This window comes from Rhinichthys klamathensis, unplaced genomic scaffold (assembly GCF_029890125.1).
Source record: "Rhinichthys klamathensis goyatoka isolate OS25496 unplaced genomic scaffold, OSU_Roscu_1.1 h1tg000249l_1, whole genome shotgun sequence".
Lineage (NCBI taxonomy): Eukaryota > Metazoa > Chordata > Actinopteri > Cypriniformes > Leuciscidae > Rhinichthys > Rhinichthys klamathensis.
Genome location: NW_026606771.1, coordinates 1,658,939 through 1,676,537, shown reverse-complemented (window position 1 = coordinate 1,676,537; position 17,599 = coordinate 1,658,939). Strand labels below are relative to the sequence as shown.

General features: G+C 41.2%; 1 protein-coding gene across 1 annotated transcript; it reads left to right on the top strand.

The window, feature by feature from the left end:
- Positions 1 to 245: 245 nt before the first annotated feature.
- On the top strand, positions 246 to 16,932 carry LOC130100863 (serine/threonine-protein kinase NIM1). The gene is given in 5 exon segments (XM_056266499.1): positions 246 to 449; positions 2,701 to 2,898; positions 2,901 to 2,984; positions 14,731 to 14,999; positions 16,016 to 16,932. Coding segments are annotated over 5 exon segments (1,326 nt in total). The 5' UTR covers positions 246 to 427; the 3' UTR covers positions 16,769 to 16,932.
- Positions 16,933 to 17,599: the final 667 nt, after the last annotated feature.

Below are 17,599 nucleotides of genomic sequence, written 5' to 3'. Positions count from 1 at the left end.
AATACAAGTGGTCACAATCACATACATAAAATAAATAAGACCATTGTTTTGGCCAACAAAAATTATTATTAGTAAAGTGTAATTCAACATATAATACAATGCATGACTTTCTCCAAGTGACAACCTGCCCCAACCAGACATTTATATGATGATATTGGAATATTATTTTATTTTTATTTTATATTTACTGGTTCCCTATATCAAGTATGTGTTATTATTATTACCATCTGTTACCATCACAATTATTGCTTTTTGTATGAGTAGGATATTTGCATGCAGCATTTGCACAGCTTCATTGAGGTGTGTTGCAGGTTGGATTATTACATTATTCTAATTGGATTGAGCACAGGCGATCGGTGGAGGATTAAAGACTGTAGAGTGAGAGGTTATAGAGCTGTTCTCTACATTCACTCATACAGACACCAGCATGAAGGATCCACAGCTACCAGGTAAAGTTTTTTTCTCATGGAATAGAGTATGGAGAGTTTTCAATCAAACAGTAAGGGAGTGCAAATATAAGATCTTATTCACTGAATCATATTGACCATTTTTAAGTGTTCTTTTGAAAGGCACTTTATCTTATAGGGCAACACTGTTTTAATTATTCTCTGCCATGTTAGACATGTTTTATGTGCAATAGTACACATGTCAGGACAGGTTGCATGGATTATGAACAATATAACAACCGAAAAAAAAGAAAAAGAAAATGAAAGTTTTTTTTGCTTACAAGACAAATGTGATCCTCTGTTATTTGCATACAGTGCATGTGCTTGAGATGTAATGTTGTTGAAGTATAACATGTTGTTAAGTATAATTTCAACAATAAACACAGTTTTGATCTGCAGGCATTGGTTTTTAAAGATGATGAAGGGTCTTACAGTACAGTGAGTCCAATAATAAACATTAAGATGTAATATTATTTGATGGCCAAGAAGAATTTTTTTTGTAGTTTTGTTTAAATTCAATTTATTACACTGATTTAGATTTTTATTTTGTTATTCCAATGTAATAACATTATATTAAAAACGGCACTTTATTTCAATGTGTCCTTGTTACACATTACTTGTATAATACGGTAACTACAAATTAGGCACAATTACATGCAACTAACCCTAAACCAAACCCTAATCTTACCCTAACCCTATAGTGAGTACATGTAGTTCATTAATATTTCTCTGTAATCTTTAATGTATAATAACATTGTAACAGGTACACATTCAAATAAAGTGTAACAATGAAAAGTAGTATCATTCGATTAAGTCTTATTTATTCCCAACTGTTTATTTTCTTCTTGTAGTTTTGGTATTACTGATGTTGAAAGTTCAGTGGATATTCCGTGTATTTTTAGAAGCATGTCGAGTCTGCAACCTGTGATGCGTGGTCTTAAAGACTCCTAATCCACCCTACTTAAGGACTTTCCTATTCAGACGTACAAGGCTGATCTTGCCTCCAGCGCAGACACACAGGACATTTGAACTAAAATAGAAAGGACATGCAGTCATGGATTAGGATTATACAAGAACGTATAGAGAGATGTGACTCAAAATATGTCAAATTAAATTTGTGATCAGAACAATTTCTCTTCAAAAATAACATTTACATTTTGTGATATTTCAAAAGGGTGTTCAACATGTAATTTCAATATGGTGGTGTCATGCACGTCTCATTTTAAGTTTAGGTCTTTAAGTATATAGGGTTATGCCGTACTATAGTTTAATTTCAGTCATTTTTAAACTTTAACCTCTCGTAGAGTAGTGGCCAAAATTGTATTATTGGTATGTTTCATTGCATTATCACAGATACATTTATAATCATTTTTGAATGAAGGATGGAGATGTCAATTATCACTTTTTTGGATACTTATCACTTGTATGTCTCAAAGATAATAGAAATACTCAATCTTTTTTTTAAAGAATATATAATGAGACTTTGCAGCTATAATTGCAGCTATAATAAGAGTTTTTGTATAGCATAAAAATGACTATATTGTATTGGCCTCGATGTTCGATTCTCTAGTAGACTATTACGAGCAGATTTCCTATACTGTCATGATCCCTGTTCACCCTATCTTTGTAAGGTTAAGCCTCTGTAAACCTTTCTTCCAACATGGAAGGTCATCAAGAGGAAGTGTCCCAGTCTGTGGAGACTGACTTATACTTTTGGCCATTGCTTTTACATTTCAAGACTTTTACAAACTTTAGGAGACAATTGATTTATATTTCTCATGACATATCTTGATTTAAAGACTTGATCAAATTATTTTTTAAACAGTTACTACATTAAAAGGAAGGCTCCTGCAACTCTAAATAATTTTTAGAATGTAAAATCATGTAATTGTTACCCTTTTTTACCTGGTTTAACTCATACAAAGTAGTTTTGAATTTTTAGGTTGATTCTGTGAATCTCTTTAAGAATTTAAGTTGATTCTTGTTATGGATAGTCTGTGTTTATTTCTGTGTAGGTTGGGTTTTGTCACATGTTTTAGTTGGTTTCTTCATCGTTTAATTAATTTGCATACCTGTTGTTCTTTCATTGATTGGTTTGTTCTGTGTATTTAAGCCCTGTTTCTTGTTCAGTTCAATAAAGAGAAGACTGCTGTGTTTAAATCCTGCTTTTATCCACCCTTTTTTTATTATTAATTTGAGTAATTTGACTTTGCTGCCATTTTCAATCATCCTGAATCTTTTTGTCCCATTCAAGGTACCAAAATACTAAATGTCTTGAAGCGACATGGGAAAAAAGGAAAGAATGAGCCAGTGGCCCAACCTGCACAGACAGAACCAGAAAAACGCAAGGTTCCGTTACTAACACCTGAACAACGAGCGAAGCAGACAGCCTTCGAGAGGGTCCTCTATGACATGTCCCACAATGACCGGATCATCGATGACGTTATGCTGGGCCGATTGCTTTCTATGAACTCAGAGGGGAAATAGGGACAGGAAATTTCTCCCAGGTCAAACTGGCTGTTCACGCTTTGACTAAAGGTGAGACAATCAGTGATCGATTTCAGTGTGTTAATTACTTAAAGTGTCCCTATTATGCTATTTGAAAGGTTCCTATTAGGGGTGGAACGGTACACAGAAGTCACGGTTCGGTTCATACCTCGGTTCAGACATCACGGTTCGGTACGATTTCGGTACAATGGAGGGAAAAGCAAAACAAAAATGCAGAAGGCATTGTATTTTTTAAATAAGTTTTATTAATAAAAGGCATAGAACCAGTTTATTTGTAGTGCACTGACAATAGTTTTATATAATTAGTTTATTAATTAACTTAATGAAAAGACAAAAAGACCTTGCAATATGTTTGGTAATTGTACCTGAATTAATTTAAAATTAATTTGCAATATTTCAGATCAATATATTTGTTTTCCTTAATTTTAATTAACATTATTAATTAACAATGTAACATTATTCTCATCTGAATTATAAATAATTGATTTCTGTATAAAATAATACTACCATTAATAACGCATTCGATTTTCTTTTTTAATCAATGTAGAATGTTTAAGATTAGTGCTCCAAGGACGAGAAATGAAAACCAATGCGATGAATGTCCAAACGAGTTGGATAAATATGTTTTGCTTTTAAAACAGTGTGTGTGTGTGTGTGTGTGTGTGTGTGTGTGTGTGTGTGTGTGTGTGAGAGAGAGAGAGAGAGAGATTTTGGTTGGGTGACAGTTGTAGGTTACAGTTTGACAAGAGTTTACAGTGTGACAAAAGCACAATGTTGTGTTTTATTGCGAGTGTACACAAATATAAGTAAACACTTTGCAGGTTTAATGATCTGTATGAACAAAATGACGGAGTATGTTTTTTATGTTTCCACTGTTCGATCGCGGCCGCGCCTCTCTCTCACACACACACACACACATAAACACACACATTGCAATCTTGACATCGCAGCCTGTTCATTATGTGGTCACACCAAACGCGAATAGAGCGTTAAATTCGCGTCTAGTTCGACGCTAGTCCAAAGCGAATAGGACGCGCGTATAAACCAACGTTTGAAGTGAACGCGCGTTCAGAGCTAAGCCGATGGTACAGATTATGTGTCCCTAAAGAACCCGCGTATCTAACAGTAGTTCCGCATTACATTAATTAATTTCCACGCGAGTTTTATTTATTTTTATACCGTGTATTCTCCGTGTAAATTCGTGCACCGAACCGTGACGCCCGTACCGTTTCGGTTCGGTACGAATACATGTACCGTTCCACCCCTAGTTCCTATAGTTTTGTTTTGGAGGTCTCCTACAATAGGTTTACATGCATCCAAAGTAAAAAAAACAACAACACATTTTCTCATAATATGCATTGCACCTCCCGTGTTTTCTCACATTGTCTGAAATGATTCAAAGGATTCAGTTTCTCTGAACCCCTCGTTTCCGCAAGCCTACTCTGCTCTGATTGGTCAGATGGCCCAGTCTGTTGTGATTGGTCAAACAATAACAGCGCATGTCGAAATTAAACACTCATTACCATATCTGAATTTCAGCTCCAGAGGCTTCCTCAGCACTTGATACACAGTGATACGTAGGTTTGCAGGAAGTAAGACTGGAATTACCGACGACTCGTTTCAGGCAGTTCAGAATCAGTTCTTCTTTTGGGAGACAATAACTCCACTGCATGGAACGGTACGGTTCGGTACGGTACGGCACGCTTTTGGCGCTTTTCCACTGCTTGGTACAGTACGGCTCGGTTCGGTACGGCTCACTTATGGCGCATTTCCACTGCATGGTACGGTACGGTACGGCTCGCTTCGGCTCGCTTTAAATGGTACCTGGTCTGTTGAGGTTCCAAGCGTACCGTACCGATACTAAAATGTGACGTGAAAACACTACAGATCACTGATTGGTCAGACAGACAGAATCGTCACTATCAGCGTCATTGTATTTGCGACACGAGACACTAAACCCACTAGATTTAAATAGCCAGTAGACAACAGCCACCGCTGTAGCACCTGTTTTAAAACTACTTGCTTGACTTGCTTGAAGAAAAAAGAAAGAAAGAAAACTTCCATAAAAAAGAAATGGCTGAATCGTGGTCAGTGGACGAAGTGCAGACGTTCGTCTCGTTGGTTGCCGAGGAGCGGATAAACTATAACGGTCCGACTATAATCCCACCCACTTTGAAGCGGTACTAACTGCAGTGGAAAAGCAAACCGAGCTAAAGCGAGCCGAGCCGTACCAAGCAGTGGAAAAGCGAAGCAAGCCGAACCGTGTCGCGCCGAGCCGAGCCGTACTGAGCCGTACCGAGCCGTACCAGCAGTGGAAAAGCGCCAATATTGTGCACTTTAAAGTTTGCATACTTTTTACATTCACAAACAGCTATATTACACACTACATGAAAGGTAATATTTGAAGCATAAATAGGGGTACTTTGAGTTTAATAAGGCTTTGGAGAACTGTACATAGAGTGGCCCCCAAAAAATATTTGGACACTTATGCCACATTGTCTGAATGTGAATGGAAATATTATAAATCAAATAGAAACAAGTTACCTGTTCGTTCTCAGGCTAAAAACATTTAGGGAAAAGTTATACTTAAACTATATTTCCTAAAGTTTTGTCTGATACCGATTACTTAATAATTATATTAATACATATATGATGCCCTATATAAGACTAATATATTATCATTATTATTATTATCACCAATTAATATAAATAATTAATAATTTATATATGCTACAAGTGAATTTAGGCATCACAACATTATAATTTACAGTATGAAAAGTAAGATATCAATTTTGATATTTGCTAAAAATGTGTTTTTTTTTTATTTATAAATATATATTTTTAAAGGATTAATTTTAAGTGTGAATTATTGAATTATTTATAAATTATATAATACCGACCTATATTGTGCATCTCTAATTTTAAGGATATTTTTAATGTCAAAATGCTTTATGGGGCCACTGCATGTGCAAGTTAGGTTTTTATTTAATAATATGGCCAAATTTGCCCAGTGGCCTCTGTCCATCATGGCCTCCTAATCATCCCCATATATATATATACTATATATATATATACACTGATTGGCTTCATCACTCTGTCTCCTCTCCACCAGTAAGCTGGTGTGCGGTGAGCGTTCTGGCGCACTATGGCTGCCGTCGCATCATCCAAGTGGATGCTGCACATTGGTGGTGGTTGAGGAGATTCCCCCTTCCATGTGAAGCGCTTTGAGTGCCTAGAAAAGCGCTATATAAATGTAATGAATTATTATGAATTATTATTATATGTGGGTTTTTTTTATATTTTTTTTAACATTTCTTAAAATATAAAATATTTCAAAGTAGACATTTAAAGTCAGCATGAAATGAAAACTCCTACTTAATCTCATGAGAAAACATAACTATTTTACGAGGTACCGATTACGTATGAATTTGTGTGATTTGATTCACACAAAAACATGTGATTTTTAGAATAAAAGTAAGCATGAAGCAGATTAAGCAAAAACGTAAGAATGAGATTGTACAAATTTATACGAATTAGCCACTAATTTGCCAAAACAAAATAGTTACAAATTGGCTTGAGACTGTGCAGGTCAATTCACCTTTTCTATTTTCGAAATATGTTATTGATCTTATTGCGAATTATTCATCTGCATATGTTTTTCTTTTTGACCTCTTAATTTTTAAACTCAATCTTCTCTCTCGTGACGTTTTCCTGACTTCTCCAACCATTGAGTCTGTTTAAACGCAAGCGCGCATAAATTTGCCTCTTTTTGAGTGCAACGCCCACATCTCGAAATCCAACTACAACCAATGAATAGAACCAAGTTTTCTTTTGCGAGAATCTGTTGCACTCTAATGTACACAGTATTGAAGAAAAGGCAGCACAGTTTAACAGGGTCTGTTCATGTCAGTGACCACGAGTTGATCTGCTCATGTAATCTCATCAGATTTACAGCACCCCCTCTGTGAATCTCTTTAATATTTTTGAGAGGATTGGTGAGATACCTCTTGAAATTAACACAGCAGGGAGGCTTCTCAAAAATTTCCACATCTAAAAAAAAAAAAAAACTTTAATAAGATTTTAAGCCTGATATATGCTCATTTATTATGATATAGTCAAATATGGTGCTCATAAACTGCAGGATGACGTTATATTTGATACTCACATTTTAAAGGTAGGGTAGCCTATGTCTCGGGTGGTTGCTGGCAGACAGATGAGGAAGACGTGTACGATTCAATTCAAAAGGTTTATTCTCTGAGGCCCCGTTTAAACGTGGTTATTTTGAAAAACGGAGACATTTCCCTTCGTTTACATGCAGAGAATTCGCCTCTGAAACCGATTCTTTCTAAAAACTCCGGCCAGAGTGGAGATTTTGGAAAACTTCGTTTGCACGTTTGCATGTAAACTGAGAAAACTGAGTTTTAGGCAGCCGTATTTAGCTGTATAAACGCAGCCTAAAGATTCAACAGGAAGGCAAACGGATAGCAACACACACTGAACTTAGGCTACGTTTACACATAGCTGGGTATTTAGAGAAACGAATATTTTCCCCCTCTCCGTTTTCAAAAATAACATCGTGCACACACCCGCATAAATACGCCGTCGAGCGCCATCATAACTATGCCAAACCTATGGGCGGCAGTGTAGGGAGAAGGATAAAGCCATGCAAGCCAATCAAAATCCTCAGAATCGACAAGAGAGAACCCTAAAACCCCGTTTCTCCCAGTTTACACGGCAACACATAACCGGCGTTTTCAGAAATCTCCACTTTGGCCGGAGTTTTTAGAAATAATCGTTTTCTGTGATAAAAACGGCGTTTTCGTGTAAATGAGAGGGCAAAACGCAGAGAAATATCTGCGTTTTCCCATCATGTAAACGGGGCCTTAGACAATACCGGACACTGGACTGAAACAGAACTGAACATATACAGGTGTTAATGATGGTGACTGATGAGTGCCAAAGTCCTTTTAGGCAAGTCATGCCACTCGGCCGCCATCTTGGCAACGCCTCCGGGCAGCTATTTCGGACTAACAAGACCAGGCTCCTATCTAAATGAATGGGCATAGACCCAGAACTGCACTTTCACTGGTCACCGGGACATAAAAACTGCATGTATACAAACACTAATAAAATATGATAAAAATCGCTGAAAAAGTGTGATGACTTTGCCCCAAAATAAGGTTTAAAACGCCTTTTTCCCCACAGGTTATACTTTTACTGCGCATGCGCAAGGGTTCTCTCGCTCTCTGTCGTGCGCGCGCTACTGCTCGCTCGCTCTAGATTCCGGGAGATTTGAACTAATTTGCGGTCATCAGGGAGCCGCTATCAATCTGCGGGAGACTCCCGGAACTTCCGGGAGACTTGGGATGTCTGATATTTACACAACTAACACATCAAATCTGCCGCCTTTTCAAACAGTAACATATTTTCCGCTGTCGCAAACCTCAACTGTGCGCATGCGTCAGTGGAACCAGACGATAGGCTTAAATGTTTTCTGGCTTGACTGTTAAAAGCAGACGATTGGATTTCCAGCGGGAGGGGCGGGGCATGTGCATACAACCGCCATCTTTGGCGTTACGGGTTTTCCCTATATAGTTGTATTAAGGATTGGGGAAGTGGCATGTCTCTATATAAATAGTCTCTGTGAGTGCATAGCTGAACGTGATTAGTGTCCGTGACAACAAATGAGTGACGTAGGCTGGTGATGACAAAACATAACGAGCAAGTTAGCTTTGAAAGCATGAGATCCCACCCTCCCTTCAGAGCATCTCCAAAGCCACGCCTCCTTCAAAACACATGAACACACACAGCAGAGTTTGCAAAGCGTCACGAGACGAGACGAGAGGTTAAACTACCCAAGGTCTTAAAGCACATAACATTACAATAATAATGAACAACAACAAGAGCACTGACCTGTACCACCTGACTCATGCAGATTCATTCGGCATTGATACTGTTGCCATTGAAAACGCATAAAGTCGAGTCACAAACCGCTCCGAATATAACGTCACAGGTTTTCATCTCTTACAAATTACAGTAGTTCTCGTTGTTTTGGTTCAGTTTCGGTTGCGCTGCTCTGTGACTGACTTCTGTCTAAGGCTGATTTATACTTCTGCGTCGGACCTACGCCGGAGCCTCTACGCTGTAGACTACGCGTTGGTTTTAATTTATACTTCTGCGTCGTTGTCCGCGTCGATGCACGCAGAGGGAACATGAGAAACCCGAGGGAGCGGTTCTAGCAGACCAATCACAGCGCTTGCGTCCGCGTAGAATTGACGCGTTGTTACATTTTTGGAGAGGTGCACGTCAGGGTACGCCGAAGGGTACGCGCGCTACACACCGCCTACGACGGAGCTACGGCGGGAGGTCGACGCAGAAGTATAAATTGGGCTCTGCATATGAAACACACTGATGATGACGTGTGACGTCTGCTCGAGCAGGTGCGTGGAGGTATGGAAATACATACGTTGACAAGCAGGTTGGACAGGTTTTATTTTTACTTTATACAAATCATTATAGATTATTATAGATAATATAGCATTATAGATAAGCATGTGTCACGACCTGAAATGGGTTTTAGAATTACACTAAAAGGTATTTTACTTCATAAAATAGTTTAAATGATGTTTTATTAACAAAGTTCGGGAGGAGCACGTTCAAATAATTGATCCAATTATCACATCATTCCAACCAGCTGTCGACCATCAGTAATCGACATGTCTATCCAATCAGCTCGAGTTGGAGACCTATTTATATACACACATTTGACTCACCAATGTTCTTCGACAGTTTTTCAGCATCTTGGCTCGCCGTTTTGCTACCATGTCACACCAAAGTTCTTCATCTGACGAGGAAACAAACATCCCCAGGGATCCGCCGTTGCTTTTTCGCCGGTGTTCTGACGATTTGTGCTGCCTTGTCGGAAATGCTACCCAAGCGCGAATCGATCACAGAAAATGTCGATTCATTCTCTATTGTTTCCATAATGGTGTAAATCTCACAATATTATGACTTCGTTTTTTCATTTAAAACAGGGTAAGTGTACGGGGGAGCATATTTGATATTTTAAATGAACTAGCAATTATCACATTTGATAACAAGTAAAAATGACATTATTGTATATTAAATGAAATACAATTATAGTAAAATTTTAAAGGTATGAGTACTGTATACTGTACTGTTTTTATTTTTAAACGGTATGAAAAATTATAATAAAATAGTCATCTTTGACCTGTCAAAGTACACCTTTTCTACAAGTCTCCACAGCAAGGATGCATAGATTTATGGTCGTGGTAACGCAGAAGAAAACTGAGTCTGCACATGCGCATAACCAGTAAGTAGCACATCTTGATGGGTAGCATGAATCCGAATCATCAGAACACCGGCCCCAGGACTATTCCTCCAACGCCAGACATCGCACCTGAGCCCCAGGCTTCTTCACGCGGCCGCACACCTGCCAGAACAGCCCTGCGCATGCCAAGATGTCAAGGCCAGTCTTCGCCCATCGAGCTGCAGCAACAGGCCTTCAGCGAGCCTGGGCCGCGCCCCAGATTTTGCCGCGGCAGATCCACTCCCACCTTTTGACGAGGCCCAGCCCTTCACCGCGGCTTCTACGGCCACAGCGCCGCTTGCAGCTGGACCCAGCGGCCTCCCCACAGCTCTCAGTTTTATACTCCCGCTGTTCATAACCCTTTTTCTTTTCAGTTGCTTCCAGCTCCCGTTGCAGACACTAGCGCGAGGCTATCGCTGCTAGCAGCACAGGCCCAACCATTTCAACAGTTTTATCCAACAGGTTATAACCCCGCCCACTTCACGTGGCCTGCAGCTCCAGTAGCTCAAATAAGCGTGAGCCCGCTTCGGCTTGCAGCACAAGCGCACACTTCATTCTATCATCCTTCCTTTCCTTTTCTATCCTCCAACTAATTTCCCTTTCCAAGCCACACATGGTAATCTAAGTGTGAGGCTGCCGCCGACATTCACAGCCATGGCTTATACCCTTCCCAGCTCTCTCATTCAAACTAAACCACAACATTCTCTCTTCACAGCAACACCGATGCTCGTTCCGTCCAACGCCGTCGCCATGGAACCACCACCAGCGTCTCAAAGCATCCGCGCTCAGATCCTCTCAGAAATCCAGGACACTGGCTCCAGAGATGGACCAATTCCCAACTCCAATTCCCCGCTATTTAGAACTGATATTCCCATAACCCACCCGTTAAAACCCCTCCTCGACGCATCACTCAACACCATCCTCCAAGCAGTTTCTCCCAGGACCCTCCAATCCTACCTGACCGCTTGGAGATGTTTTAAAGCATTCCATGTCTCTTATAACATGCCGTTCCCCGATTTTTCTCTTCTTTCGATCACCTCATTTATTTCCTAGCTTAATAGCGTTAAGGGCCTACAAGTCGGGTCCATCAAGGTTACTTGAGCGGCATTCAGTTTTTCCATAAATTGATGTATGGCGCTCCCTCCTCTGAGATAAACAATTCACAAACCTCCCTCCTGATCAAAGGGATTCAAAGATCCCAGCCCACCCGTCCCGACGCCAGACAACCCATAACGCTAGACATTCTCACCAAATGTATTCATGTCCTCCGCACAGGCTACCAGCCCCTCAATACTGCCCGCACACTCTACGCTATGTTTATCCTAGCCTTTGGTTTTCTTAGATGCTCGGAACTCGCCATCACTTCCAAATTCGACCCAAAAATCCACCCCACCATCTCAGACTCAGTCAGTACTAGATGGTGAAACAGTCTTATTTTTGATTAAGCAAGTAAGACCGACCAAACCAAAAAGGTCATTTCATCTACATTTTTAACCTCTCATCACCAATCCAACCATACCAGTCCATTCTGGCATATCTGCAACGGAGAAGTTCTCTGGCTAAATGTCCTCTGGAACCCCTGTTCATAGACGAATCCAATAAACCCGTGACACGCTTTTGGTTCCAGAAACACCTCAAATCCGTTCTACATCAGTCAGGAATTCCAGCAAAGAATTTCTCAAGTCACTCCTTCCGTATCGGGGCAGCAACTTCAGCAGCTTCAGCGGACGTAGCGAGAACTTTTCCGGTAGAGTACTTACGTTTCTTTTCCGTCCAGCGAGCATGGATCTCCCAGCGGACGTACTGTGTACTTTTCTCTACTCTCTCCCGTCCAGTGAGCATTTGTCTCCCAGCTGACGTACTGTGTACTTATCTCTACTCTCTCCCGTCCAGTGAGCATGGACGCAACAGCGATGCCCATCCCTCCAAACGCTACAGCCTTGGAACCAACCCCAGTAGCCAACAACATCAGAACACAGATCCTCTCAGGTGCAGACATTGATTTATCTTCCCTGCTATCTTTACTTCCTCAATCCGCTTCAGATCGCCAAATAGAAGTAGGCGATTTTTTCAGTTACTTTCCGCAACATCTCTTGTGCAGTATACAGATCACTCGCTCACTCCACCATTAACTGTCCTCCGGTTAACCCTTCATCCCCCCATTGCCCAGTTGCATCCCAGGGAAAATCTACCAGTTACATCCCACGACCAGTACTTTTCGACTCACCATCCAAAGATTTTAAATCCACCTCCAAATCTCGTGATCAAGTCTGCCATAATTTTAACTCCCGGGGATGACAACGTTAAGACAACGTTATCATTACCTGCACATCTACAACTACTGCGGCAAGTTTGGTTCCAACACCGCAACAGTATCATCTCTTCCTTTTCATCAGGAGCTCGTTCTCCAGCCAAATGGCTCATTGGATAATTTGAAAGAAAGTCAGAACCAAGTCTTTCCACTACAGCATAATCTACTCCGCTCCCGCAGGAGTTCCATTTTTTCCATCCAAACTTGATCCTCCGCCGCAGCAGCATTATCTTTTCTGCTCCCGAAGGAGCCCAGTTCCATGTCCAACTTACCTTTTGGACAGTTGAATTCAGAAAACAAGTTTGACCCACTGCCGCAGCAGTGTCGTCATCTCCACTCCCGCAGGAGTTCTGTTTCTTACTCCAACTCGCTCCATTCCCGCGGAACCATTATCTCTTCTGCTCCAGCAGGTGCTCAATTCTCCATTCACCTCACCATAGGATACTTGGAAGCAACTCGGAAGCAAGTTTTCAACTGTCGCAACAGTGTCATCTACTCCGCTCCCGCAGGAGCTCCGTTACTCCGTCCAAACTTGCACCATTGCCACAGCAGCGTTATCTTTTCTGCTCCCGCAGGAGCCCAGTTCTTAGTCCAACTTACTTTGGACAGTTGAGTTCAGGAAACAAGTTTGGTCCACTGCCGCAGCAGTGTCATCTACTTCGCTCCCGCAGGAGCTCCGTTTCTCCGTCCAAACTTGCTCCACTGCCGCAGCAGCATTCTCTTCCGTTCCCGCAGGAGCTTCAGATCTCTGTCCAAAGGATAGTCGGAAAGCAAATCGAAAGCAAGTTTGGTCCACTGGCGCAGCAGTGTCATCTACTCCGCTCCCGCAGGAGCTCCGTTTCTCCGTCCAAACTTGCTCCACTGCCGCAGCAGCATTCTCTTCCACTCCCGCAGGAGCTCAGATCTCTGTCCAAAGGATAGTCGGAAAGCAAGTTTGGTCCACTGCCGCAGCAGTGACATCTACTCCGCTCCCGCAGGAGCTCCGTTTCTCCGTCCAAACTTGCTCCACTGCCGCAGCAGCATTCTCTTCCGCTCCCGCAGGAGCTCAGTTCTCTGTCCAAAGGATTGTTGGAAAGCAAATCGAAAGCAAGTTTTGTCCACTGCCGCAGCAGTGTCATCTACTCCGCTCCCTCAGGAGCTCCATTTCTCCATCCAACTCGCCTTCACTGCCGCAGCAGTGTTTCCTCCTCCGTCCCCACGACTATTCAATTCTCCATCCAATTCGTCATCAGCGAGGCCACCCATCCGATGCCACGACAATCAACTCCCTTCCGACGATGCAAGAAGACCTCCCCATCCAGCGACAAAATTCCCTCCCTACGATTGGCACCATAAGCTTACACTCTGCAAGTTTTTGGGGGGTCATCAACATCATTCTGGCGGCTGTCCCACATTTATTGCAACTTTTGGGGGAGTACTTTGGGTTCGGGCCAAATATCCGAGCCCGGAGCCCTCTCCCCGGACAGCACGCCAAATATGCATACCATTTATTCTATCTAACTTATTTGTAAGTGTGAACTAGTGAAATGATGTTTTATTAACAAAGTTCGGGAGGAGCACGTTCAAATAATTGATCCAATTATCACATCATTCCAACCAGCTGTCGACCATCAGTAATCAACATGTCTATCCAATCAGCTCGAGTTGGAGACCTATATATATACACACATTTGACTCACCAATGTTCTTCGACAGTTTTTCAGCATCCCTCCACCACCCCGTCTCCTCACACTCACCTGGTTACTACTTAAACCAGCAATACGGGGGGAGTACTTTGGGTTCGGGCCAAATATTCGAGCCCGGAGCCCTCTCCCCGGACAGCACGCCAAATATGCATACCATTTATTCTATCTAACTTATTTGTAAGTGTGAACTAGTGAAATATCAATCAGACGACAAAAGGCATGTACTGTACAGAGGAGATTGTCTACAACAGGTTTCTCAGAGTCGTTTTGAATTTAGGGGCCTTAGAAATGTGCGCATTAAATATGATACGGTATAGGCTTTATAGGGTTAAGATTACTTGCAAGGTTACTTGAATATTTTACTTGCACCCCCACTAAGTTTGTATAACATGGATTTTCCAAAATATAACTCACTTTGATTTAACACAAATCTCTCTTTCTCACACACAGAGCGTGTAGCAGTCAAGATTCTAAACAAGGCCCGTCTCGACAAGAAGTCACAGAATGTATTTGCCTCAGAGATCATCTGTATGGAAAAACTCAGCCATCCAAACATTGTGCGTCTGTACGAGGTGCTTGAGACCAGTAAGCATTTGTACATCGCTATGGAGTATGGCAGTGGAGGAGACCTGTTCTCACGGATCTCCACCAGAGGGCGCCTGTCAGACCTGGAAAGCAAGCTCATATTTGCCCAGATCGTCTCAGCCATCAAATACATGGTGAGAGCAGCAGGACTGTGTCCTCATCTGACCACCTGACAACAGCAAGAATCACTCTTTATATTGCTCATACTTAGAGTTAGGAATTGTATCAACACTCTAATCTTAAAGGGATAGTTCACAGAAGAAAAAAAGTTGTTCACCAGGTTTGTTTCAAACCTGTATGAATTTCTTTCTTCTGCTGAACACAAAAGAAGATATTTTGAAGAATATGGTTAACCAAACCCATTGACCCATTGATGGGACCCATTGACTTCCATAGTATGGGAAAAAAAATGCTATTTTTATTTAAAAATATTTATATTATTTTGGTGAAATTTATTTAATTCCAATATTATTGGTCAGAGTTTTATTTTTTTGTTGAATTGTTACTTTATTTTTAACTGAAATTTAACTAAAAATACACAACCGTTCAAAAGTATGGGGTCAGTAAGATTTATTTTGAAAATGATTTTATGCATTATATCGACAGTAAAGACATTTACAATGCTTTTCAAATAAATGCTGTTCTTGTGAAATATCTATTCGTCAAAGAATCCTAAAAAAAAAAAAGTTTCCTCAAAAATATTAAGCAGCACAACCGTTTTAAACACTGATTATAAGAAATGTTTCTTGTTTCTTGATCTCGGTAAAAATAAGAAAGATTTCTGAAGGTTCATGCGACACTGAGGACTGGAGTAATGATGATGCTGAAAATTCAGCTTTGCCATCACAGGAATAAAAAAAACATTTTCAAATATATATTAAAACTTAAAATGTATGTATACAGAAAAATATAACTGAATTTCTACTGACAGATCGAAACCCCTTGTGACCAATGTTATTAATTAATACTGACCAGCGATATTCGCTGTGAATTATGTGAATTGGTTGAGAGATAATATATTTTTTGTCAGTGGTAATTTAGTAGTTTGTTAGTTTCATTTTATTTATAACATTTATCATTTATATCAACTTTTTTATTTGAATTTGGTGTGACTCAGTATAACGGATCTATGTATTCCTTCATTTTTCAGCATGAAAACAACATTATCCATCGCGACCTGAAAGCAGAAAACATTTTTTACACCACATGCTACTGCATCAAAGTGGGCGACTTCGGCTTCAGCACCGTCAGTGAGCCGCCGGAAACTCTGACCACGTTTTGCGGCTCTCCGCCGTATGCGGCGCCCGAGCTCTTCAGAGACAAAAGCTACGTGGGCCGTTATGTGGACATCTGGGCGCTGGGTGTCCTGCTCTACTTCATGGTGACCGCCACCATGCCTTTCTACGCCGACAACTTAGGCCGACTGAAACGCTGCGTCCTGCAGGGGGCGTACAGCATCCCACCATACGTCCCTGACCCCTGCCAACTGGCTATCAAAGGCATGCTGAGACCCGTACCAGTGGACCGCACCACGGTGTCACAGCTGATGATATGCTCCTGGATGAAGGGCATCGAATACCCCAAACCCTATCCCGCTTTCAGCATGACGCCCAATTCCCTAGCTGACCCTGCGAAGAGCCTGTGCGTGGAGGAACGGGAAGTAAAGTCAGCCCTGAGTGAGCTGGGTATCAGTGCCACACATCTGCAGAATAACACCTGCACTGACTGTCGCAGCCCAATAACAGGAACTTACCGTATCCTGCTACACCGCATCCAGAAGAGGAGATCCGTGGAGGCGGTGGGATATTCCGCCCTGTACCAGGAGGATTTTGGCACCAAGAAATACTGGGCCAACAGCGCAACTGCTAAGCACAATGCCTCTGCAGTTTGTACTGTCGCATGAAGACAATTGAAATCATATTTGAATGGTCCAGGTGTGGAGAATACGTCTGATGCCATGTTTCAGGAAGTAATACAGTTACATGTATGAAATTCATCACAAACCTAGCAACGCAGCATTGATCCCAAGATTAAGCTTATACTTTTATTCATATTTTCGTAACATACCAAGTTAGAAGGTTCCCTTTATCAGTGTTTTGCTACTCACCTGCTGCTAAATCTGTGACGATTTAATGATTCGTGAAAGATTCAATGTTTTGCAAACAAATGAGTAAATTCTTTTTAGTGGATCAATAACATGGAGCGTGACCAGCGTAGATCGATTCCCAAAACGAAGTACTCTTCAGTCACGTGACGCTGGCTCTGAACGAAAACGCGCTGTGGAAACGCGTTGGCCTGGTACTTTTTGTCCCTCTCTGCTATTATAGTTTTTCAAGATGGCGGAACTACATGGAAGCCTCCGTGGACCTACCCCTCCCATGTATTTAAAGATAATAAATTCTTCGTTTACGATAAGTCAAATAATTGGCAGAGGTATTTGTACACCATTGAGGACACTATTTATGAATAAAAATATTGATTTTAAATAATAAAATACATGAAAAAGTACACATTGTCCCTTTAAGAGTCGGTTCTTTAAAGTTTTTGCGAATCAAAATCATACAGTGCGATTGGTGTAGCCTGTTTGATGAAACGAATGACTCTTACGAACCATTTCTAGTGAATCAAAAATATACAGCGCGACAAAAGTTGCCTGATTCTTCAAACGAATGACTGTTATGAGCTGGGTTTGTTTAGCACAAAAATAACACAGTGCAAGCAGCATAGCTCGATT